At 46.2% G+C, this 27,718-nt stretch overlaps 1 protein-coding gene across 1 annotated transcript in view; it reads left to right on the top strand.

Moving 5' to 3' along the window:
- LOC143276302 (uncharacterized protein C05D11.1-like) overlaps positions 1-27,718 on the top strand; it is a 97,688-nt gene that overhangs the window by 52,233 nt on the left and 17,737 nt on the right. The window contains exons 12-18 of the mRNA XM_076580807.1: positions 4,058-4,168; positions 6,319-6,462; positions 10,056-10,244; positions 16,700-16,802; positions 21,709-22,020; positions 24,051-24,136; positions 25,764-25,921. Of these exons, the coding sequence (XP_076436922.1) occupies positions 4,058-4,168; positions 6,319-6,462; positions 10,056-10,244; positions 16,700-16,802; positions 21,709-22,020; positions 24,051-24,136; positions 25,764-25,921 (1,103 nt within the window). The remainder of the gene's footprint in view (positions 1-4,057; positions 4,169-6,318; positions 6,463-10,055; positions 10,245-16,699; positions 16,803-21,708; positions 22,021-24,050; positions 24,137-25,763; positions 25,922-27,718) is intronic.

Below are 27,718 nucleotides of genomic sequence, written 5' to 3'. Positions count from 1 at the left end.
GTTGTTGTTACTGTGACACAGACACTGTTCTGTCAGCTGTTGTTGTTACTGTGACATAGACACTGTTCTGTCAGCTGTTGTTGTTACTGTGACACAGACACTGTTCTGTCAGCTGTTGTTGTTACTGTGACATAGACACTGTTCTGTCAGCTGTTGTTGTTACTGTGACACAGACACTGTTCTGTCAGCTGTTGTTGTTACTGTGACACAGACACTGTTCTGACTGTCAGCTGTTGTTGTTATTGTGACACAGACACTGTTCTGTCAGCTGTTGTTGTTACTGTGACACAGACACTGTTCTGACTGTCAGCTGTTGTTGTTACTGTGACACAGACACTGTTCTGTCAGCTGTTGTTGTTACTGTGACACAGACACTGTTCTGACTGTCAGCTGTTGTTGTTACTGTGACACAGACACTGTTCTGACTGTCAGCTGTTGTTGTTACTGTGACACAGACACTGTTCTGTCAGCTGTTGTTGTTACTGTGACACAGACACTGTTCTGACTGTCAGCTGTTGTTGTTACTGTGACACAGACACTGTTCTGTCAGCTGTTGTTGTTACTGTGACACAGACACTGTTCTGTCAGCTGTTGTTGTTACTGTGACACAGACACTGTTCTGACTGTCAGCTGTTGTTGTTACTGTGACACAGACACTGTTCTGACTGTCAGCTGTTGTTGTTACTGTGACACAGACACTGTTCTGTCAGCTGTTGTTGTTACTGTGACACAGACACTGTTCTGACTGTCAGCTGTTGTTGTTACTGTGACACAGACACTGTTCTGTCAGCTGTTGTTGTTACTGTGACATAGACACTGTTCTGTCAGCTGTTGTTGTTACTGTGACATAGACACTGTTCTGTCAGCTGTTGTTGTTACTGTGACACAGACACTGTTCTGTCAGCTGTTGTTGTTACTGTGACACAGACACTGTTCTGTCTGTCAGCTGTTGTTGTTACTGTGACACAGACACTGTTCTGACTGTCAGCTGTTGTTGTTACTGTGACACAGACACTGTTCTGACTGTCAGCTGTTGTTGTTACTGTGACACAGACACTGTTCTGACTGTCAGCTGTTGTTGTTACTGTGACACAGACACTGTTCTGTCTGTCAGCTGTTGTTGTTACTGTGATGTACAGTTTGAGGTACAACTGAACACTGTATACCTATGATGTACAGTTTGAGGTACGGCTGAACACTGTATACCTGTGATGTACAGTTTGAGGTACAACTAAACACTGTATACCTATGATGTACAGTTTGAGGTACAACTAAACACTGTCTACCTGTGATGTACAGTTTGAGGTACAACTAAACACTGTATACCTATGATGTACAGTTTGAGGTACAACTAAACACTGTATACCTATGATGTACAGTTTGAGGTACAACTAAACACTGTATACCAATGATGTACAGTTTGAGGTAAGACTGAACACTGTATACCTATGATGTACAGTTTGAGGTACAACTAAACACTGTATACCTATGATGTACAGTTTGAGGTACAACTAAACACTGTCTACCTGTGATGTACAGTTTGAGGTACAACTAAACACTGTATACATGTGATGTACAGTTTGAGGTACAACTAAACACTGTGTACCTGTGATGTACAGTTTGAGGTACAACTAAACACTGTCTACCTGTGATGTACAGTTTGAGGTACAACTAAACACTGTCTACCTATGATGTACAGTTTGAGGTACAACTAAACACTGTATACCTATGATGTACAGTTTGAGGTACAACTAAACACTGTATACCTATGATGTACAGTTTGAGGTACAACTAAACACTGTCTACCTGTGATGTACAGTTTGAGGTACAACTAAACACTGTATACCTATGATGTACAGTTTGAGGTACAACTAAACACTGTCTACCTGTGATGTACAGTTTGAGGTACAACTAAACACTGTCTACCTATGATGTACAGTTTGAGGTACAACTAAACACTGTATACCTATGATGTACAGTTTGAGGTACAACTAAACACTGTATACCTATGATGTACAGTTTGAGGTACAACTAAACACGTATACCTATGATGTACAGTTTGAGGTATGGCTGAACACTGTATACCTATGATGTACAGTTTGAGGTACAACTAAACACTGTATACCTGTGATGTACAGTTTGAGGTACAACTAAACACTGTATACCTATGATGTACAGTTTGAGGTACAACTAAAGACTGTATACCTGTGATGTACAGTTTGAGGTACAACTAAACACTGTATACATGTGATGTACAGTTTGAGGTACAACTAAACACTGTCTACCTGTGATGTACAGTTTGAGGTACAACTAAACACTGTCTACCTGTGATGTACAGTTTGAGGTACAACTAAACACTGTATACATGTGATGTACAGTTTGAGGTACAACTAAACACTGTCTACCTGTGATGTACAGTTTGAGGTACAACTAAACACTGTCTACCTGTGATGTACAGTTTGAGGTACAACTAAACACTGTATACCTGTGATGTACAGTTTGAGGTACGGCTGAACACTGTATACCTGTGATGTACAGTTTCAGGTACAACTAAACACTGTATACCTATGATGTACAGTTTGAGGTACAACTAAACACTGTCTACCTGTGATGTACAGTTTGAGGTAAGACTGAACACTGTATACCTATGATGTACAGTTTGAGGTACAACTAAACACTGTATACCTGTGATGTACAGTTTGAGGTACGGCTGAACACTGTCTACCTGTGATGTACAGTTTCAGGTACAACTAAACACTGTATACCTATGATGTACAGTTTGAGGTACAACTAAACACTGTCTACCTGTGATGTACAGTTTGAGGTACAACTGAACACTGTATACCTATGATGTACAGTTTGAGGTACAACTAAACACTGTCTACCTGTGATGTACAGTTTGAGGTACAACTAAACACTGTATACATGTGATGTACAGTTTGAGGTACAACTAAACACTGTCTACCTGTGATGTACAGTTTCAGGTACAACTAAACACTGTCTACCTATGATGTACAGTTTGAGGTACAACTAAACACTGTATACCTATGATGTACAGTTTGAGGTACAACTAAACACTGTATACCTATGATGTACAGTTTGAGGTACAACTAAACACGTATACCTATGATGTACAGTTTGAGGTATGGCTGAACACTGTATACCTATGATGTACAGTTTGAGGTACAACTAAACACTGTATACCTGTGATGTACAGTTTGAGGTACAACTAAACACTGTATACCTATGATGTACAGTTTGAGGTACAACTAAAGACTGTATACCTGTGATGTACAGTTTGAGGTACAACTAAACACTGTATACATGTGATGTACAGTTTGAGGTACAACTAAACACTGTCTACCTGTGATGTACAGTTTGAGGTACAACTAAACACTGTATACCTGTGATGTACAGTTTGAGGTACGGCTGAACACTGTATACCTGTGATGTACAGTTTCAGGTACAACTAAACACTGTATACCTATGATGTACAGTTTGAGGTACAACTAAACACTGTCTACCTGTGATGTACAGTTTGAGGTAAGACTGAACACTGTATACCTATGATGTACAGTTTGAGGTACAACTAAACACTGTATACCTGTGATGTACAGTTTGAGGTACGGCTGAACACTGTCTACCTGTGATGTACAGTTTCAGGTACAACTAAACACTGTATACCTATGATGTACAGTTTGAGGTACAACTAAACACTGTCTACCTGTGATGTACAGTTTGAGGTACAACTGAACACTGTATACCTATGATGTACAGTTTGAGGTACAACTAAACACTGTCTACCTGTGATGTACAGTTTGAGGTACAACTAAACACTGTCTACCTGTGATGTACAGTTTGAGGTACAACTAAACACTGTCTACCTGTGATGTACAGTTTGAGGTACAACTAAACACTGTCTACCTGTGATGTACAGTTTGAGGTACAACTAAACACTGTCTACCTGTGATGTACAGTTTGAGGTACAACTAAACACTGTCTACCTGTGATGTACAGTTTGAGGTACAACTAAACACTGTCTACCTATGATGTACAGTTTGAGGTACGACTGAACACGATCAGCAGCAGACAGCGGCTGAAGCAGGAGGGCGAGGCGTTCTGGCTGGACATGTTGAAGCGCTTCACTCAGGGCGTCCCCAAAGTCGTGGTCCGTCTCTCTGCACTCTGCCACTGCACTCTCTGTCTCTGTCTGTCTGTCTCTCTCTGTCTGTCTCTGTTTCTGTCTCTGTCTGTCTGTCTGTCCCTATGTCTCTGTCTCTCTCTCTCTATTATTGTATTGTACTGTATTACTCTTTTTTGTCACAACAGATTTTTCTGTGTGAAATTCGGGCTTCTCTCCCCAGGGAGAGAACGTCGCTGCACTGAGAGTGCCACCCTTTTTTTTCTTTTTTCTTTTTTATCCCTGCCTGCAGTCCTTCTTGTTTTTTATGTTTTCCCATTGAAGTTGATTTATTCTACAGAACTTTGCCAGGGACAACCCTTTTGTTGCCATGGGTTCTTTTACGTGCACTAAGTGCATGCTGCACACAGGACCTCAGTTTATCATCTCATCCAAATGAATTGCATCCAGACCAACACACAAGGTCTAGTGGAGGGGTAAAATACTGGTGACTCTGCCGGGATTCGAACCAGTGCGCTCATGTTCTCTCGCTTGTTAGGCAGACGCGTTACCTCTAGGCCATCACTCCACATTAAATGTGTGCCTGAATACATATGTCTGTGTCAGTGCGTGTGGTGTGTTCAGTGATGAAGCTGTACTGTGTGACATGTACATAATTATGTGAGTGTGTCAGTGTGAGTGTGGTGTGTTTAGTGATGAAGCTGTACTCTGACATGTACATAATTATGTGAGTGTGTCAGTGTGAGTGTGGTGTGTTCAGTGATGAAGCTGTACTGTGTGAGTGTGTCAGTGTGTGTGTGGTGTGTTCAGTGATGGAGCAGTGCTGTGTGACATGTACATATGTTAGTGTGTCAGTGTGTGTGGTGTGTTCAGTGATGAAGCTGTACTGTGTGACATGTACATAATTATGTGAGTGTGTCAGTGTGAGTGTGGTGTGTTCAGTGATGAAGCTGTACTGTGTGACATGTACATAATTATGTGAGTGTGTCAGTGTGTGTGGTGTGTTCAGTGATGAAGCTGTACTGTGTGACATGTACATAATTATGTGAGTGTGTCAGTGTGTGTGGTGTGTTCAGTGATGAAGCTGTACTGTGTGACATGTACATAATTATGTGAGTGTGTCAGTGTGAGTGTGGTGTGTTCAGTGATGAAGCTGTACTGTGTGACATGTACATATGTTAGTGTGTCAGTGTGTGTGTATGGTGTGTTCAGTGATGAAGCTGTACTGTGTGACATGTACATAATTATGTGAGTGTGTCAGTGTGAGTGTGGTGTGTTCAGTGATGAAGCTGTACTGTGTGACATGTACATAATTATGTGAGTGTGTCAGTGTGTGTGTGTGGTGTGTTCAGTGATGAAGCTGTACTGTTTGACATGTACATAATTATGTGAGTGTGTCAGTGTGAGTGTGGTGTGTTCAGTGATGAAGCTGTACTGTGTGACATGTACATATGTTAGTGTGTCAGTGTGTGTGTGGTGTGTTCAGTGATGAAGCTGTACTGTGTGACATGTACATATGTTAGTGTGTCAGTGTGAGTGTGGTGTGTTCAGTGATGAAGCTGTACTGTGTGACATGTACATAATTATGTGAGTGTGTCAGTGTGAGTGTGGTGTGTTCAGCGATGAAGCTGTACTGTGTGACATGTACATAATTATGTGAGTGTGTCAGTGTGTGTGGTGTGTTCAGTGATGAAGCAGTGCTGTGTGACATGTACATATGTTAGTGTGTCATATTGTGTGGTGTGTTCAGTGTTGGAGTACTGTGTGCCATGTACATATGTAAATGTGATGTGTGACAATGACAGGTGATGGAGCAGTGCTGTGTGCCATGTACATATGTAAGTGTGATGGTGTGTGATGATGACAGGTCATGGAGCAGTGCTGTGTGCCATGTACATATGTAAGTGTGATGGTGTGTGATGATGACAGGTGATAGAGCAGTGCTGTGTGCCATGTACATATGTAAGTGTGATGGTGTGTGATGATGACAGGTGGTGGAGCAGTGCTGTGTGCCATGTACATATGTAAGTGTGATGGTGTGTGATGATGACAGGTGATGGAGCAGTGCTGTGTGCCATGTACATATGTAAGTGTGATGGTGTGTGATGATGACAGGTGATGGAGCAGTGCTGTGTGCCATGTACATATGTAAGTGTGATGGTGTGTGGTGATGACAGGTGGTAGGAGAACCCAGCCAGACGGTGATGGAGCAGAAGGGGCAGGAGGAGAAGCAGAGGATTGCGGCCCAGAGACAGCGGCTGGGGACGGAGGGGCTGGAGAAATGTCGCGTCTCTCTGGAGGAGGCAACCGCCGCTAATGAGGTTTGTACACTGGGCTGCCTGGTGGGGGTACTTCTGGGTCACCTTCACTTGTGGGCAGTGTGAGGGGTGCACAGTGGTTCACATGTTACTCCATGAAGTGTGGGGGATGTACAGTGGTTCACATGTTACTCCATGAAGTGTGAGGGGTGCACAGTGGTTCACATGTTACTCCATGAAGTGTGGGGGGTGCACAGTGGTTCACATGTCAATCCATGAAGTGTGAGGGGTGTACAGTGGTTCACATGTTACTCCATGAAGTGTAGGGGGTGTACAGTGGTTCACATGTCAATCCATGAAGTGTGGGGGGTGCACAGTGGTTCACATGTTACTCCATGAAGTGTGGGCAGTGCACAGTGGTTCACATGTTACTCCATGAAGTGTGGGCAGTGCACAGTGGTTCACATGTTACGCCATGAAGTGTGAGGGGTGCACAGTGGTTCACATGTTACTCCATGAAGTGTGAGGGGTGCACAGTGGTTCACATGTTACTCCATGAAGTGTGGGCAGTGCACAGTGGTTCACATGTTACTCCATGAAGTGTGGGGGGTGCACAGTGGTTCACATGTTACTCCATGAAGTGTGGGCAGTGCACAGTGGTTCACATGTTACTCCATGAAGTGTGGGGGGTGCACAGTGGTTCACATGTCAATCCATGAAGTGTGCGGGGTGCACAGTGGTTCACATGTCAATCCATGAAGTGTGGGGGGTGCACAGTGGTTCACATGTCAATCCATGAAGTGTGAGGGGTGCACAGTGGTTAATATGTTACTCCATGAGGTGTGGGAGTGCACAGTGGTTCACATGTTACTCCATGAAGTGTGAGGGGTGCACAGTGGTTCACATGTTACTCCATGAAGTGTGGGCAGTGCACAGTGGTTCACATGTTACTCCATGAAGTGTGGGGGGTGCACAGTGGTTCACATGTTAATCCATGAAGTGTGGGGGGTGCACAGTGGTTCACATGTTACTCCATGAAGTGTGAGGGGTGCACAGTGGTTCACATGTTACTCCATGAAGTGTGGGCAGTGCACAGTGGTTCACATGTTACTCCATGAAGTGTGGGGGGTGCACAGTGGTTCACATGTTACTCCATGAAGTGTGGGGGGTGTACAGTGGTTCACATGTTACTCCATGAAGTGTGGGGGGTGCACAGTGGTTCACATGTTACTCCATGAAGTGTGGGCAGTGCACAGTGGTTCACATGTCAATCCATGAAGTGTGAGGGGTGCACAGTGGTTCACATGTTACTCCATGAAGTGTGGGGGGTGTACAGTGGTTCACATGTTACTCCATGAAGTGTGGGGGGTGCACAGTGGTTCACATGTTACTCCATGAAGTGTGGGCAGTGCACAGTGGTTCACATGTCAATCCATGAAGTGTGAGGGGTGCACAGTGGTTCACATGTTACTCCATGAAGTGTGGGCAGTGCACAGTGGTTCACATGTCAATCCATGAAGTGTGAGGGGTGCACAGTGGTTCACATGTTACTCCATGAAGTGTGGGGGGTGCACAGTGGTTAACATGTTACTCCATGAAGTGTGAGGGGTGCACAGTGGTTCACATGTTACTCCATGAAGTGTGGGGGGTGCACAGTGGTTCACATGTTACTCCATGAAGTGTGAGGGGTGTACAGTGGTTCACATGTTACTCCATGAAGTGTGGGGGGTGCACAGTGGTTCACATGTCAATCCATGAAGTCTGAGGGGTGTACAGTGGTTCACATGTTACTCCATGAAGTGTGGGGGGTGTACAGTGGTTCACATGTCAATCCATGAAGTGTGGGGGGTGCACAGTGGTTCACATGTTACTCCATGAAGTGTGGGCAGTGCACAGTGGTTCACATGTTACTCCATGAAGTGTGGGGGGTGCACAGTGGTTCACATGTTACTCCATGAAGTGTGGGGGGTGGACAGTGGTTCACATGTTACTCCATGAAGTGTGGTCAGTGCACAGTGGTTCACATGTTACGCCATGAAGTGTGGGGGGTGCACAGTGGTTCACATGTTACTCCATGAAGTGTGGGCAGTGCACAGTGGTTCACATGTTACTCCATGAAGTGTGGGGGGTGCACAGTGGTTCACATGTTACTCCATGAAGTGTGGGCAGTGCACAGTGGTTCACATGTTACTCCATGAAGTGTGGGCAGTGCACAGTGGTTCACATGTTACTCCATGAAGTGTGGGGGGTGCACAGTGGTTCACATGTCAATCCATGAAGTGTGGGGGGTGCACAGTGGTTCACATGTCAATCCATGAAGTGTGAGGGGTGCACAGTGGTTAATATGTTATTCCATGAAGTGTGGGAGTGCACAGTGGTTCACATGTTACTCCATGAAGTGTGGGGGGTGCACAGTGGTTCACATGTCAATCCATGAAGTGTGGGGGGTGCACAGTGGTTCACATGTCAATCCATGAAGTGTGGGGGGTGCACAGTGGTTCACATGTTACTCCATGAAGTGTGGGGGGTGCACAGTGGTTCACATGTTAATCCATGAAGTGTGGGGGGTGCACAGTGGTTCACATGTTACTCCATGAAGTGTGGGCAGTGCACAGTGGTTCACATGTTAATCCATGAAGTGTGGGGGGTGTACAGTGGTTAACATGTTACTCCATGAAGTGTGAGGGGTGCACAGTGGTTCACATGTTAATCCATGAAGTGTGGGGGGTGCACAGTGGTTCACATGTTAATCCATGAAGTGTGGGGGGTGTACAGTGGTTAACATGTTACTCCATGAAGTGTGGGGGGTGCACAGTGGTTCACATGTTAATCCATGAAGTGTGAGGGGTGCACAGTGGTTCACATGTTACTCCATGAAGTGTGAGGGGTGCACAGTGGTTCACATGTTACTCCATGAAGTGTGGGCAGTGCACAGTGGTTCACATGTTACTCCATGAAGTGTGGGGGGTGCACAGTGGTTCACATGTCAATCCATGAAGTGTGGGGGGTGCACAGTGGTTCACATGTCAATCCATGAAGTGTGGGGGGTGCACAGTGGTTCACATGTCAATCCATGAAGTGTGGGCACTTCTGGTTCACAATCACTTGGGGGGGTATGTGGGGGTGCACAGTGTGACATGATAACATAACATAGTTTTACAACAGCTGTTACATACCATTGTTTGAGTGGAACAAGAACTGTTGACAACAGCTGATATATGCCATAGTTTGAGTGGAACAAGAACTGTTGACAACAGCTGATATATGCCATAGTTTGAGTGGAACAAGAACTGTTGACAACAGCTGGTGTATGCCATAGTTTGAGTGGAACAAGAACTGTTGACAACAGCTGGTATATGCCATAGTTTGAGTGGAACAAGAACTGATCACAACAGCTGGTGTATGCCATAGTTTGAGTGGAACAAGAACTGTTGACAACAGCTGGTGTATGCCATAGTTTGAGTGGAACAAGAACTGATCACAACAGCTGGTATATGCCATAGTTTGAGTGGAACAAGAACTGATCACAACAGCTGGTATATGCCATAGTTTGAGTGGAACAAGAACTGTTGACAACAGCTGTTACATACCATTGTTTGACTGGGACAGTGTATGTGGAATTGTTTGGCATCAAGTACAATGTGGTGTGACACCAGGTGGAGCCACCAGAGTCCATCCTGACATCGGTGGACGTCCCCGGCACGGACAGCATCCACTTCCACCACCTGACCCCCTACTCCAACCCACCGGCCCCCGGCCGTGCCCCCACAGAGAACCCACTGTTCCCCCTCAAGGACCTGCCCTGCAGATTCCAGCTGGATGACCTCACCACTAATTTTGCCAGGGTCAGTACATGCTGCAGTTCTTTACACTTTATCAGTTGATTACATGTCTTTACACGTCATATTACAAGTTTATTGCATGTCTTCACTAACCATGTTACAGATGATGATGTTAGTGGACACCATGTTACAGATGACGATATAACCAGACACCATGTTACAGATGATGATATAACCAGACACCATGTTACAGATGATGGTGTTAATGGACACCATGTTACAGATGATGGTGTTAATGGACACAGTGTTACAGATGATGGTGTTAATGGACACCATGTTACAGATGATGGTGTTAATGGACACCATGTTACAGATGATGGTGTTAATGGACACAGTGTTACAGATGATGGTGTTAGTGGACACCATGTTACAGATGATGTTGTTAATGGACACAGTGTTACATATGATGGTGTTAGTGGACACCATGTTACAGATGATGATATAACCAGACACCATGTTACAGATGATGGTGTTAATGGACACAGTGTTACATCATCATCATCATGGCCTGGCTTCGCTAACGAAGATCTAGGAAGGGCGTTGTCCACGTCTGATGCAGGCACGCTCATGGCTGACAAGGCCAATGCGGGAAAAGCAGAGTCGGCCGCAGCGGTTGCAAGGGAAAGTCTGGTCTGGGTTCGCGGCTGCAGCGTCGTGGTTCTTCCTCCTTCTGCGTTTGTCCTCAAGGCTGGCCCTGCGGTTGTTTTCGAAGGAGGAGACAGCTTGGTGGATGGTGCGTCGCCAGGTCTCTCGATCAGCGGCTACTGCGGACCACTGGCGATGGTCAATGTGACAGGCACCGAGAGCTTTCTTCAAGGAGTCTTTGTATCTCTTCTTGGGTGCTCCTCTGTCACGGTGGCCAGTGGACAGTTCGCCATACAGCGCGATCTTGGGCAGGCGGTGGTCCTCCATCCTGGACACGTGCCCTGCCCAACGTAGCTGGGTCTTTAGCAGCACTGCCTCGATGCTGATAGTCTTTGCCTGCTCCAGGACCTCGACATTTGTGATGTAGTCACTCCAGTGGATGCTGAGGATGGTGCGAAGGCAGCGCTGGTGGAAGCGATCAAGCAGTCGTATGTGGTGCCGGTAGGTGACCCAGGTTTCGGAGCCATACAACAGGGTGGGCAGTACAACAGCTCTGTACACGCTGATCTTTGTGTCTTTCTTCAGGTGTTTGTTGTTCCACACTCTCTTGTACAGCCTGCCGAATGCGCTGTTTGCCTTTGCAAGTCTGTTGTCGATCTCCTTGTCGATCTTGGCGTCAGACGAGATGGTGCAGCCTAGGTAGCTGAACTGGTGGACCGACTTCAGCTCTGTCTCACCGATGTTGATGTGAGGAGCGTGGAATTCTTCCTGTGGGGCAGGCTGGTGGAGAACTTCCGTCTTTTTCAGACTGACTTCTAGGCCGAAGAGCTGCGCAGCCTCTGCGAAGCAGGACGTTATACGCTGCAGGGCCGCTTCTGTATGGACGACGAGGGCAGCATCGTCGGCAAACAGAAGCTCTCTGATGAGTTGCTCCAGTGTCTTGGTGTGGGCCTGTAGCCGCCTCAGGTTGAATAGGCTGCCATCAGTGCGGTATCTGATGAAGATACCGTCGTCGTCGCCAAGATCTTCAGTGGCCTGTTGGAGCATCATGCTGAAGAAGATCGTGAAGAGGGTCGGCGCGAGGACACAACCTTGTTTCACTCCATTTCCAATTGGGAAGGGCCGAAAGGTCGTTGCTGTGTCTGACCTGTCCACGCTGTTCCTCATGTAGTTGGATGACCATGCTGAGGAATTTTGGGGGGCATCCTAGACGTTTCATGATCTCCCACAGACCTTTTCTGCTCACGGTGTTGAAAGCTTTCGTGTTAATGGACACAATGTGACAGATGATGGTGTTAGTGGACACCATTTTACAGATGATGGTGTTAGTGGACACCATGTTACAGATGATGTTGTTAATGGACACAGTGTTACATATGATGGTGTTAATGGACACCATGTTACAGATGATGGTGTTAATGGACACAGTGTTACATATGATGGTGTTAGTGGACACCATGTTACAGATGATGTTGTTAATGGACACAGTGTTACATATGATGGTGTTAATGGACACCATGTTACAGATGATGGTGTTAATGGACACAGTGTTACATATGATGGTGTTAATGGACACCATGTTACAGATGATGGTGTTAATGGACACAATGTGACAGATGATGGTGTTAATGGACACAGTGTTACAGATGATGGTGTTAATGGACACCATGTTACAGATGATGGTGTTAGTGGACACAGTGTTACATATGATGGTGTTAATGGACACCATGTTACAGATGATGTTGTTAATGGACACCATGTTACAGATGATGGTGTTAATGGACACAGTGTTACAGATGATGGTGTTAGTGGACACCATGTTACAGATGATGGTGTTAATGGACACAGTGTTACAGATGATGGTGTTAGTTGACACCATGTTACAGATGATGTTGTTAATGGACACAGTGTTACATATGATGGTGTTAGTGGACACCATGTTACAGATGATGATATAACCAGACACCATGTTACAGATGATGGTGTTAATGGACACAGTGTTACATATGATGGTGTTAATGGACACCATGTTACAGATGATGGTGTTAATGGACACAGTGTTACAGATGATGTTGTTAATGGACACAGTGTTACATATGATGGTGTTAGTGGACACCATGTTACATATGATGGTGTTAATGGACACCATGTTACAGATGATGGTGTTAATGGACACAGTGTTACAGATGATGGTGTTAGTGGACACCATGTTACAGATGATGGTGTTAATGGACACAGTGTTACATATGATGGTGTTAATGGACACCATGTTACAGATGATGGTGTTAGTGGACACCATGTTACAGATGATGTTGTTAATGGACACAGTGTTACATATGATGGTGTTAGTGGACACCATGTTACAGATGATGATATAACCAGACACCATGTTACAGATGATGGTGTTAATGGACACAGTGTTACATATGATGGTGTTAATGGACACCATGTTACAGATGATGGTGTTAATGGACACAGTGTTACATATGATGGTGTTAATGGACACCATGTTACATATGATGGTGTTAATGGACACCATGTTACAGATGATGGTGTTAATGGACACAGTGTTACAGATGATGGTGTTAATGGACACCATGTTACAGATGATGGTGTTAATGGACACAATGTTACATATGATGGTGTTAATGGACACCATGTTACATATGATGGTGTTAATGGACACAATGTGACAGATGATGGTGTTAATGGACACCATGTTACATATGATGGTGTTAGTGGACACCATGTTACAGATGATGGTGTTAATGGACACAGTGTTACATATGATGGTGTTAATGGACACAGTGTTACATATGATGGTGTTAGTGGACACCATGTTACAGATGATGGTGTTAATGGACACAGTGTTACAGATGATGGTGTTAGTGGACACCATGTTACAGATGATGTTGTTAATGGACACAGTGTTACATATGATGGTGTTAATGGACACCATGTTACAGATGATGTTGTTAATGGACACAGTGTTACATATGATGGTGTTAATGGACACAGTGTTACATATGATGGTGTTAGTGGACACCATGTTACAGATGACGATAACTAGAAACTATGTTACAGATGATGTTTTTGGTGTGTTCTTTTTCTTTTCTTTTTTTTTAGTGGGCCTCCATCGCCCTCTTTTTTCCCACATCTTCCTTTTTCTTCTTTCACAGACTCCTGTTTACCTTTGATGCACCACTTTCGCCCACACACCTTAACTAATCACTTTCATTTTGTTTCCATATTGTCTGGCGCAGCAGTTGCCCCAGTGTGTCTTGAGGAACGCATTCTAAGAATATTCTGTCTGTGTACATTTGCCAGGGTTTTTTGATGTTCTAGTGTTCTGATGCATGCATTCCAAACATGTATAACAAGTGATTACATCTGTCTGGGTTTATTATTGCCCAAGTGTGAGTTATTTGTTAGATATTGAAGCTTTTCTGTCATCCATCCTCTCTCTCTTCCTCCTCTGTCTTAACCTATTACATAACCAAAGAAAGAAAGAAAGAAAAATTGTCATCTGTATCATAACAATGAACTGACCCCTTTTAATCTTTACATTTGTTTACATGCCAGTGGTTTTTGATGACCTAGTGGTTGTAGGTAACAGTGTATGTGGAGTTAGAAGTGGTAGAGCACATCCTTTCCATTGAGCATCTCAGTTCTCTCCCAGAAGGCGCCGTCCCTTGATCAGTCAAAAGGTAAAGCGAAAACAAGCAAGGGACAGCTGGGAAGAGTGGTCATAGTGGCAAGAAACTCACTCCCTTCCCAGCAAGGGAAGAAAAGCCAATACTTGCCAGCATATGCGTGTATGTGTGCATGCATGTATGTGCATATGCTTGTATGTTTTTGTGTGTTTGCGTGCATGCAAGCAGTTTATATTATGAAATCTTACAAATCTGACGATATCTAAGTTGTTTTTTAAATATCATTGACAACAGTAATTTTGAGTCAGTTTTCTTATATGCTGATGCACATTTTGGCAATCAGAAGAACATGATTGATTTGCATCAGTGTATGGTCCCAGGTCGTGTGTAGAATCGGTATCCCAAACAAAACATCAGTTTCAGACAAAATTACTGTGACATTATATTCAATTAATATGTACTGGCTAATATATTCCCAAAATGCTTTGACAGGCGGACAGTGAAAAAAGAAATGCTCAATATAATCAGTTTCTTCTGGGCAGTAGGTACACCTTTGGTTGTCTTTCTTTCTCATTTTACACAACAGGATATTAGCAGGATAAATATTATGAAGATTTTCCATTGCAATACTCTTAAACATTTTTTTTTTAACATAGAGGGGTATCTCCCATATTTTCTTATTCAGATCTACACCAAATTTATAATTCCAAAACCTGATGGTACATGATATTGAGCAGTTGTTATTGCACAGTACTAATATAAGTCTTTACAAGTGAATAATTTCTCACCACAGAAAGGGGGAATATTTGATAGGTTGATGTCAGACCTCTCTTGTTCATTCATTACAAAGTTGAACTGTCAAACAGCAGCAAGAACAATATTGTACTCTAATATTCTTGCTGGGGACTCTCCAATTTTCAAACATATGTCATTATAGGTAAAAATGCCATGAGTACTGTCCATGTCTTTTACATGCATTATCCCACCCCTGACCCATTCAGGAAAGAAAAGAACGTTTCCCTGATACCTTATGTGTGTGTTATTCCATAATAGGTTTAAATATGGTGTTTCACCAGCTTGCATAAGATCTCACCATGTTTGCAAAACCATCCTTCGAAACTGAGAATTAACCAGATGCAACTGCTTAAATGCAGTACTCTTTACATTTGTGAAAGAACACATTAAATAACCAAAATTAGCAAACTTCCTGGGTACATGAACCCATTTTTCATGTTCTCCTGCACTACAAAGACACACCACCCATTGCAAAAGAAATGCTGACTGCATTTGCCTAACATCAATCATCTTTAAACCCCCTTGTTCAAAACCACTGCATACTACACTTCTCTTAACTTTCTCAAAAGCTTCTCTGTTGCAATTCTGTTTACGCCAAAGAAATCTAAAGAGTATTTGATTGATCGCTATAAGTACCTTTTCTGGAATAATGAAAGCCTGCATAATGTAAACAAGAAAAGTTTTTATTATGTTTATCTTTCCAATTAAACTTAAGTCTCTCTTCTCCCATGAATAAATAATTCTTTTGTTATTCTCAGTTCTGTACTCCCAGTGTTAGTGGACACCATGTTACAGATGATGATATAACTGGACACTATGTTACAGATGGTAGTGTTAGTGGACACTGTGTTACAGATGATGATGTTAGTGGACACTGTGTTACAGATGATGATGTTAGTGGACACTGTGTTACAGATGATGATGTTAGTGGACGCCGTGTTACAGATGATGATGTTAGTGGACACTGTGTTACAGATGATGATGTTAGTGGACGCCGTGTTACAGATGATGATGTTAGTGGACACTGTGTTACAGATGATAATGTTAGTGGACACTGTGTTACAGATGGTAGTGTTAGTGGACATTGTGTTACAGATGATGATGTTAGTGGACACTGTGTTACAGATGATAATGTTAGTGGACACTGTGTTACAGATGGTAGTGTTAGTGGACACTGTGTTACAGATGATAATGTTAGTGGACACTGTGTTACAGATGATGATGTTAGTGGACACTGTGTTACAGATGATGATGTTAGTGGACACTGTGTTACAGATGATGATGTTAGTGGACATTGTGTTACAGATGATGATGTTAGTGGACACCGTGTTACAGATGGTAGTGTTAGTGGACACCATGTTACAGATGATGATGTTAGTGGACACCATGTTACAGATGATGATATGAATGGACACCATGTTACAGATGATGGTGTTGATAGACACATCCAGTATCCCCCTGGCCCTGAAGTACTACCTACCTCTCTTCACAGAGGCCCTCATGGAGAGTCCTATCTTGAGGGATGGAGGTGAGGCAGTGGGCTGCTGTGTCTGCCAGGCTCTTCTGTCTTTATATCTGTCATTTGGGTTTGTAGGGTGTGTGTGCGTGTGTATGTGTGTGTGTGTGTGTGTGTGTGGGTGTGCACGCATGCAGTTTGTATTTGCGCGTGTGTGTGTGAGTGACAGAGAGAGAGAGAAAGAATGTGAGTGAACACACCACACCAAACCACACACGTACACAGTATAACAGGACACATGTACACAGTATAACGGAACATGTACACAGTACAACACCACGCATATTTATGTAGTATAACATAACACATGCACACCGTACAACATGACACATGTATGGAGTAGAACATGACTCATGTACACAGTGTAGGATGACACATGTACACAGTACAACATTACAAATGTATGTAGTATAACATGTACACAGTACAACACCACACATCTAGTATAACATGCCACATATACACAGTATAACAGATGTACACAGTATGATACATGTACTCATGTACTTGGTCAGGTCAGGTCATTAGATCTGCTACTGGTAACCTGTAATCCAGTACAACCTGTTCAGGGTCGGGTTGCCGACGACTAAACCGGCACTCCCACCGCTCCCTTCTGGGACTGGTGAGGCGGGTGGCTAGACACCCTTATGGAGATCCATAAAAGGGCGTCGGCTCAGGAGAGCCACCGACGGCCATCTAGCTCCACTGTGCTGTGTGCATGCCACACGCAGTTGGCCCCCGGGGTGTGTCTACCCATGTATGCGAAGTCTGGATCCGGCAGAATCTGCGGAAGAAACCTATCGGTTCAACGGAGAGGAAGGCGGTTACAGCAACGCACTGTGGAGTGCAGAGAGCAAGATGAGACACCGAAAGGATATCTTGGTCATCCACTGCATCCGTGCTCATCCTCCAGTCGTCTCGACTTAGTCTTGCCACTGGAAATTGGTGGACCCGGACGAGAGAGTGAGGTTGACGTTGCGCAACTCCTCTTCACTTTAAACAAACTCATCGCGCAAGTCATCAGTCATCCAAAATGACCTTTCATCCTTCATCATTTCATCACCCCCAAGTCCTGTGGCGACAGGCGAGCGACGAAACGACAGGTGTGGGTACACTGGCAGTCGCAGCCGCAGACCTGCACGCAGGCGGCTCAGGCCATAGGGTCGTTCTTCGTCGACAGGAGCAGCGATGGAGCTCGGCAGCCGTCTGAGCGTCTGAGCAGCCCTCTTTAGGAATGCACTGCTCACCTCCCTGGCATGAGGAAGGGGCTAGAAAAGGTGCCCTAAAAATTGCCTGCTCCATATCACCCTGGCCAGCATACCGCGGCTGGCGGGGACCCTACATCAGCGGTCGAAACAAAGAGAAAGAAAAGAAAAAAACAAGGATCGTTCCTCTCACCATTGGTGCTTGGAACATAAGGACTCTCCTGGACAGAGATAACGCGGACAGACCCCAAAGGAGAACAGCACTAGTTGCATCCGAACTCGCCAGATACAACATCGACATCGCAGCCTTGAGTGAGACTCGGCTTGCAGGCGAAGGCGAGCTCTGTGAACGGGGATCTGGTTACACCTTCTTCTGGAGTGGACGAGGAAGCGAAGAGCGACGTGAGGCTGGCGTTGGTTTTGCAGTAAAAACAGCACTTGTCAGCAAGCTAGCTGGAATCCCAAAGGGAGTCAACGATAGGCTTATGACCATGAAACTCCCACTGGCATCTGGCCAGAAGCACCTCACCATTGTCAGTGCCTATGCCCCAACCATGACCAACCCGGATGAAGTGAAGGCGAAGTTCTACGAGGACCTTCACTCTGTCATTGCTGCCATCCCTAAAGCAGACAAGCTCATCATTCTTGGGGACTTCAATGCTAGAGTTGGCTCTGACTACATCTCCTGGGATGGAGTGATTGGAAAGCACGGTGTGGGCCACTGCAACCCAAATGGATTGCTTTTGCTTCAGACCTGTGCAGAGCACGAACTGCTGATAACCAACACAGTTTTCTGCCTCCCTACCCGTAACAGGACGTCATGGATGCACCCTCGCTCAAAGCATTGGCATCTCATCGATTATGTCATCGTCAGGAAAAGGGATAGGCAAGATGTACGTGTAACAAAGACTATGTGCGGCGCCGAGTGTTGGACAGACCATCGCCTTGTAGTCTCGAAGCTGAATATTCGAATCCAACCCAAGAGACGCCCCCAAGGCCAGAAGGCTCCAAAACGGCTCAACATCGCTAAGCTGAAAAGCATCACCATCAAACAGTCCTTTGTGGAGCTGCTGGAAGATCGTCTGGAATCCGCCTCTCTGGACAACCAGAATGTGGAGTCTGACTGGAGGACCCTGCGTGAGCTGATCTATAGTACAGCTTCAGAGACCCTGGGACCCGTGACCAGAAAGCACAAAGACTGGTTTGATGAAAACTGTGATGAAATCAAGCAGCTTCTGGATGAGAAACGCCGTCTGCATCAAGCCCACCTGAGCAACCCAAAGTCCACATCAAAAAAGGATGCATACAATGACATCCGCAGGACTGTTCAGCAAAAGTTACGCCAGATGCAGGATAAGTGGCTGAGTGACAAAGCTGATGAGATCCAGGGATATGCTGACAGGCACGATATGAAGAGGTTCTATGATGCCTTAAAAGAAGTCTACGGCCCCACATCCTCAGGATCATCCCCCCTCCTCAGTGCAGATGGGAATACCTTGATCACCGAGAAGGAGAACATTCTCGAACGATGGGCTGAGCACTTCAACAGTGTCTTAAATCGCCCTTCCTCCATAAATGATGAAGCCATAGACCGTCTCCCACAAGTCCCCACCAACGAAGCACTGGACGATCCGCCAACACTTCTTGAGACCCAGAAAGCAATCAGTCTGCTATCCAGTGGCAAAGCACCTGGCTCAGACTCCATACCAGCAGAGGTCTACAAGGATGGAGGCACTGTGCTGACTGAGAAGCTTCATCAGCTGTACTCACTCATGTGGAAAGAAGAGACGATCCCCCAGGATTTCAAAGATGCATCTATCATTCACTTGTACAAGCGAAAGGGGAACCGGCAAGCCTGTGATAACCATCGGGGCATTTCCTTGCTCTCCATCGCAGGCAAGATACTTGCCAGGATCCTACTTAACCGCCTCACAGCACACCTTGACCAAGGTCATTTGCCTGAGAGCCAATGTGGATTCCGGAAAGAGCGCGGAACCACTGACATGGTGTTTGCTGCAAGGCAGCTGCAAGAGAAATGTCAGGAGCAAAATGCTGATCTGTTCTCCACCTATATCGACCTCACTAAGGCCTTCGACACCGTGAGTAGAGAGGGACTGTGGAAGATCATGGCCAAGTACGGATGCCCTCGGAAATTTATTTCCTTGGTCAGCCAATTCCATGAAGGCATGCAGGCTCGAGTCCAGGACAATGGTGAAACATCTGCTCCTTTTGCTGTCACAAATGGTGTCAAGCAAGGCTGCGTCCTGGCTCCAACGCTGTTCAGCCTCATGTTCTCTGCAATGCTTACTGATGCCTTCAGAGATGGCGATGTTGGAATCGGCCTAAAGTACCGAACAGATGGCAAGCTGTTTAACCTCAGAAGGCTTCAAGCAAAAACGAAGGTCATGACAGACATCATCAGAGACTTTTTGTTTGCTGATGATTGTGCCCTCAACGCTGGATCTGAAGCTGACATGCAACTCAGCGTCGACAAGTTTGCCACTGCCAGCAGGAACTTCGGCCTTACCATCAGCACGAGGAAAACTGAAGTTCTCCATCAGCCAGCCCCAGGGAAACCCTACGTTGAGCCCAACATCACAGTCAACGGTCAGAGACTCAGTGCGGTGGAGCGGTTCACATACCTTGGCAGCACACTGTCACGAAATGTGACAATCGACGATGAAGTGAACGTCAGGATTGCAAGAGCAAGCGCAGCTTTTGGTAGACTCAATGCAAATGTCTGGAACAGAAGAGGCATTAGTCTTGAGACCAAGCTAAAGGTCTACAGAGCAGTAGTTCTCCCCACACTACTGTACGCCTGCCAAACTTGGACAGTGTACCAACGACATGCCAAGAAGCTGAACCATTTCCACACAACATGCCTCAGGAAGCTACTGAACATCAAGTGGCAAGACAAGACCCCTGACACAGAGGTGCTCGCAAAAGCCACCCTTCCCAGCATCTTCACCATCCTGATGCAGTCCCAGCTTCGCTGGGCTGGACACGTGGCGCGCATGCCAGACCATCGGCTGCCCAAAAGGCTCTTCTATGGCGAGCTGCAACAAGGGAAGAGATCACACGGAGGTCAGAAGAAGCGCTTCAGAGATACTCTGAAAGTCTCTCTGAAAGCGTTTGATATCAACCCTGACTCCTGGGAGGAATCTGCAGTGGACCGTGACAAATGGCGCGCTGCTGTGCACAAAGGCGCCAGGTTGTGCGAGGCCAACAGGACTGCTGCAGCTGTTCAGAAGAGGCAGGCCAGAAAGTCACGGGCAAACAAGCTCCCTGACAATGATATGCCTGTCTTTGTCTGCCCCAACTGTCAGCGGACATTTCGTGCGCAGATTGGACTATTCAGCCATCTGCGCACTCACAGATAGATTCATGAGCATTCTTCCCCCCACCCCACCACCACCCTCCCCCCATCCCCCATCCCCCATCTGGATGACAACGATGGTCATCATCGATCTCGATGGACACACCACCACCACTCAGTATAAAATGTACACAGTATAACATGAATCATGTCCATGTGTTATAGTGTACATGGTACAACACCACTCTTTTATATAGTACAACACCACACATTTACACAGTATAATGTGACACATGTACACTATGAACATGACACATGTACACAGTATACAACATGTACACAGTATAACATGACACACATACACAGCATAAGGCGACACGTGTACGATGGTGTGCAGAGGTGATTCCCCACGAGCGAGTGATAGCGGAGCTGGAGAAAGACACGCAGTCGACTGACACGGGTCTGGGTCTGCCCCCGGGCTGTTTCCAGTGCGGCCACTTTCCCCAGTTCCTGGTGGTGGAGGTCAAGGTGGAGGAGGAGAAGTACGAGCGAGGCGTGCAGTGGCTTCGTGACGTGCTCCACGGCACTCAGTTCACCGCAGAGCGACTCAAGATCATCGCCAACCGCAAGATCGGAGACATCTCTTCCCTGAAAAGAAGTGGCTCTCGCATCGTGCGCACACTGCTTCAGGACATGGTGTTTTCTAAAGGTGAGTGCTTCAACACATGGTGTTTTCTAAAGGTGAGTGCTTCAACACATGGTGTTTACTACAGGTCAGTGCTTCAACACATGGTGTTTACCACAGATCAGTGCTTCAACACATGGTGTTTACCACAGGTCACTTTCACTTTCTTTCACTTTCACTTTCTCAAGGAGGCGTCACTGCGTTCGGACAAATCCATACACGCTACACCACATCTGTTGAGCAGATGCCTGACCAGCAGCATAACCCAACGCGCTTAGTCAGGCCTTGAGTGCATGCTTACATATTTGTGTACCTATGAAAGGGGATTTCATTTTACGTAATTTCGCCAGAGGACAACACTCTCGTTGCCATGGGTTCTTTTTCAGTGCGCCAAGTGCGTGCTGCACACGGGACCTCGGTTTATCGTCTCATCCGAAAGACTAGACGCTCAGTTTGATTTTCCAGTCAAACTTAGGAGAAAGGGCAAGAGCGGGATTCGAACCCACACCCTCACGGACTCTGTGTATTGGCAGCTGAGCGTCTTAACCATTCTGCCACCTTCCTCCCCTACCACAGGTCAGTGCTTCAACACATGGTGTTTACCACAGGTCAGTGCTTCAACACATGGTGTTTACCACAGGTCAGTGCTTCAACACATGGTGTTTACCACAGGTCAGTGCTTCAACACATGGTGTTTACCACAGATCAGTGCTTCAACACATGGTGTTTACCACAGGTCAGTGCTTCAACACATGGTGTTTACCACAGGTCAGTGCTTCAACACATGGTGTTTACCACAGGTCAGTGCTTCAACACATGGTGTTTTACACAGGTGAGGTCATTGTGAGGGTGACAGGAGGTGTATAGGTGACTTCAGGACATGGTGTTTTCCACAGATGAGGGGTTCTTTTGTTGTTTATGTTTGTTTGTTTGGGTTTTTTTTGCTGCCTCATCATCTGCACAGTTTCAGTGGCATTACTCCCACACCGCTCACTCCGAGTACCCCATATACAGTTACACCTGGGTTTGTCCACAGGGAACCATCCATGGCAGGTCGCCCTGAGATGTACTGGTGGTTTGCCTTTCTCAGTCCCAGCACCAACAGTCCACAGGGAACCATCCATGGCAGGTCGCCCTGAGTTGTACTGGTGGTTTGCCTTTCTCAGTCCCAGCACCAACAGTCCACAGGGAACCATCCATGGCAGGTCGCCCTGAGATGTACTGGTGGTTTGCCTTTCTCAGTCCCAGCACCAACAGTCCACAGGGAACCATCCATGGCAGGTCGCCCTGAGTTGTACTGGTGGTTTGCCTTTCTCAGTCCCAGCACCAACAGTCCACAGGGAACCATCCATGGCAGGTCGCCCTGAGTTGTACTGGTGGTTTGCCTTTCTCAGTCCCAGCACCAACAGTCCACAGGGAACCATCCATGGCAGGTCGCCCTGAGTTGTACTGGTGGTTTGCCTTTCTCAGTCCCAGCACCAACAGTCCACAGGGAACCATCCATGGCAGGTCGCCCTGAGATGTACTGGTGGTTTGCCTTTCTCAGTCCCAGCACCAACAGTCCACAGGGAACCATCCATGGCAGGTCGCCCTGAGATGTACTGGTGGTTTGCCTTTCTCAGTCCCAGCACCAACAGTCCACAGGGAACCATCCATGGCAGGTCGCCCTGAGATGTACTGGTGGTTTGTCTTTCTCAGTCCCAGCGCCAACCCCCAGTCGACGGAACCATCCATGGCAGGTCGCCCTGAGTTGTAAAATGACTTGTGGACATGGGACAGTGTTGACCTCAGCAATAGACTGGCTCACTATCAGTGCACATTGTGTGTGGGGTTGTTTTAAACAGGTAGTACCGTCTCACTTTCCATGCTAACTGTGAAAGTAGTTCTTTGTAACAAAGAATGTGTATGTTTGTGAGTGTCAGCATATGTACGTACATGTACTTCTTGACACTTGTGACACAGTGGTGTGTATTGCTATGCACTGTCCATGTGGCCACATTTGACAGCTGTGTGTGTGTGTGTGTGTGTGTGTGTGTGTGTGTCTGTTGACACAGAGAGCACCTACAATGTGAGCAGCATGTTGAGGCAGTCAACCTTCCTGACACAGCTGCTGGAGAAACTGGAGACGAGCCCTGAACAGGTAGGTCATCACGCCCTGAACAGATAGATCATCATGCCCTGAACCCTGAACAGGTAGGTCATCACGCCCTGAACAGATAGATCATCACGCCCTATCTGTTGATCATCACGCCCTGAACAGATAGATCATCACGCCCTGAACCCTGAACAGATAGATCATCACGCCCTGAACAGATAGATCATCACGCCCTGAACAGATAGATCATCACGCCCTGAACCCTGAACAGGTAGGTCATCACGCCCTGAACAGATAGATCATCACGCCCTATCTGTTCATCATAACGCCCTGAACAGATAGATCATCACGCCCTATCTGTTGATCATCACGCCCTGAACAGATAGATCATCACGCCCTATCTGTTGATCATCACGCCCTGAACAGATAGATCATCACGCCCTATCTGTTGATCATAACGCCCTAAACAGATAGATCATCACGCCCTGAACAGATGGGTCACACTTCCTGAACATGTAGGTGATCACGCCCTGAACAGGTAGGTCATCACGCTCTGATCACACCCTGAACAGGTAGGTCATCATGCCCTGAACAGGTAGGTCATCATGCCCTGAACAGGTAGGTCATCACGCCCAGAACAGGTAGGTCATAGTCATCATGCCCTGAACAGGTAGGTCATCACGCCCAGAACAGGTAGGTCATCACGCCCAGAACAGGTAGGTCATCCTGCCCTGAACAGGTAGGTCATCATGCCCTGATCATGCCCTGAACAGGTAGGTCATCATGCCCTGAACAGGAAGGTCATCACACCCTGAACAGGTAGGTCATCCTGCCCTGAACAGGTAGGTCATCACGCCCAGAACAGGTAGGTCATCACGCCTGAACAGGTAGGTCATCATGCCCTGAACAGGTAGGTCATCCTGCCCTGAACAGGAAGGTCATCATGCCCTGAACAGGTAGGTCATCATGCCCTGATCATGCCCTGAACAGGTAGGTCATCATGCCCTGAACAGGTAGGTCATCCTGCCCTGATCATGCCCTGAACAGGTAGGTCATCCTGCCCTGAACAGGTAGGTCATCATGCCCTGATCATGCCCTGAACAGGTAGGTCATCATGCCCTGAACAGGAAGGTCATCCTGCCCTGAACAGGTAGGTCATCCTGCCCTGAACAGGTAGGTCATCACGCCCAGAACAGGTAGGTCATCACGCCTGAACAGGTAGGTCATCATGCCCTGAACAGGTAGGTCATCATGCCCTGAACAGGAAGGTCATCATGCCCTGAACAGGTAGGTCATCATGCCTTGAACAGGTAGGTTATCACGCCCTGAACAGGTAGGTCATCCTGCCCTGAACAGGAAGGTCATCACACCCTGATCATGCCCAGAACAGGTAGGTCATCACACCCTGGTCATGCCCTGAACAGGTAGGTCATCACACCCTGGTCATGCCCTGAACAGGTAGGTCATCACGCCCTGCACAGGTCATGACACCACATGACATGTCATGTGAGACTGATGACAGGACAGAGCGATGGTGGATGGCAGTTTGATGACTGACTGATGACAGGGCGATAACTGATGATGTGATGGCTGATGGCATGACAGTGTGATGACTATGACATGACAGTGATGATGACAGTGCAGACAGCTGACCAGGACATACCTCTGACAGGTGGAGTCAGACCTGAACCAGGTGAGAGATCAGCTCCTCCAGCCCCAGAATGTGCGTGTCCATGTGTCCTGTGACGTCAGCAAGCTGTCCAAGACGTGTGCCCCGGCCATTCCATGGAAAGCCTTCCTGTCTGGGTCCACTCAGCAGTGTGGGGATGGGTCAGTCTTCTGTCTTCTTCGTCCTTCTTCCTTCTTTCCTCCTTCGTCTTCTCCGCCTGTCGTGTCACTGTGCTAGTCTGCGGAATGTGCTGAGGGGTCTACTGCTTTCTCTTCTTCCTCTTCCTTCTCCGTCTGTCACTTTCTGCTTTCTCTTCTTCCTCCTTCTTCTCCGTCTGTTACTTTCTGCTTTCTCTTCTTCCTCTTCCTTCTCCGTCTGTCACTTTCTACTTTCTCTTCTTCCTCCTTCTTCTCCGTCTGTCACTTTCTGCTTTCTCTTCTTCCTCCCTCCTTCTCCGTCTGTCACTTTCTGCTTTCTCTTCTTCCTCTTCCTTCTCCGTCTGTCCCTTCTCCGTCTGTCACTTTCTACTTTCTCTTCTTCCTCCTTCTTCTCCGTCTGTCACTTTCTGCTTTCTCTTCTTCCTCCCTCCTTCTCCGTCTGTCACTTTCTGCTTTCTCTTCCTCCTTCTTCTCCGTCTTTCACTTTCTGCTTTCTCTTCTTCCTCCTTCCTTCTCTGTCTGTCACTTTCTGCTTTCTCTTCTTCCTCCTTCTTCTCCGTCTGTCACTTTCTGCTTTCTCTTCTTCCTCTTCCTTCTCCGTCTGTCACTTTCTGCTTTCTCTTCTTCCTCCTTCCTTCTCCGTCTGTCACTTTCTGCTTTCTCTTCTTCCTCTTCCTTCTCCGTCTGTCACTTTCTGCTTTCTCTTCTTCCTCCTTCCTTCTCCGTCTGTCACTTTCTGCTTTCTCTTCTTCCTCTTCCTTCTCCGTCTGTCACTTTCAGCTTTCTTTTCTTCCTCTTCCTTCTCCGTCTGTCACTTTCAGCTGTCTCTTCTTTTGTTTTACTTGTGTCTTAAAATGTCCTGTTTTTCTGACCTGAATGTTCTTTCCCATAATGTAAGATGTGTGGATGGTAATGAAGGAAACGTGTGTAGGCTGTTCTTTCCCATAATGTAAGATGTGTGGATGGTAATGAAGGAAGATGTGCAGATGGTAATGAAGGACACGTGTGTAGGCTGTTCTTTCCCATGATGTAAGATGTGTGGATGGTAATGAAGGAAATGTGTGTAGGCTGTTCTTTCCCATGATGTAAGATGTGTGGATGGTAATGAAGGACACGTGTGTAGGCTGTTCTTTCCCATAATGTAAGATGTGTGGATGGTAATGAAGGAAATGTGTGTAGGCTGTTCTTTCCCATGATGTAAGATGTGTGGATGGTAATGAAGGAAATGTGTGTAGGCTGTTCTTTCCCATGATGTAAGATGTGTGGACGGTAATGAAGGACACGTGTGTAGGCTGTTCTTTCCCATGATGTAAGATGTGTGGATGGTAATGAAGGAAATGTGTGTAGGCTGTTCTTTCTCATAATGTAAGATGTGTGGATGGTAATGAAGGAAATGTGTGTAGGCTGTTCTTTCCCATGATGTAAGATGTGTGCATGGTAATGAAGGAAATGTGTGTAGGCTGTTCTTTCCCATGATGTAAGATGTGTGCATGGTAATGAAGGAAATGTGTGTAGGCTGTTCTTTCCCATGATGTAAGATGTGTGCATGGTAATGAAGGAAATGTGTGTAGGCTGTTCTTTCCCATGATGTAAGATGTGTGGATGGTAATGAAGGAAATGTGTGTCGGCTGTTCTTTCCCATGATGTAAGATGTGTGGATGGTAATGAAGGACATGTGTGTAGGCTGTTCTTTCCCATAATGTAAGATGTGTGGATGGTAATGAAGGACATGTGTGTAGGCTGTTCTTTCCCATGATGTAAGATGTGTGGATGGTAATGAAGGAAATGTGTGTAGGCTGT

The sequence above is a fragment of the Babylonia areolata genome, chromosome 31 (genome assembly GCF_041734735.1).
Source record: "Babylonia areolata isolate BAREFJ2019XMU chromosome 31, ASM4173473v1, whole genome shotgun sequence".
Taxonomy (NCBI): Eukaryota; Metazoa; Mollusca; class Gastropoda; order Neogastropoda; family Buccinidae; genus Babylonia; species Babylonia areolata.
The sequence above is the reverse complement of the archived record's forward strand: the minus strand, read 5'-3'. Positions and strand labels throughout refer to the sequence as shown.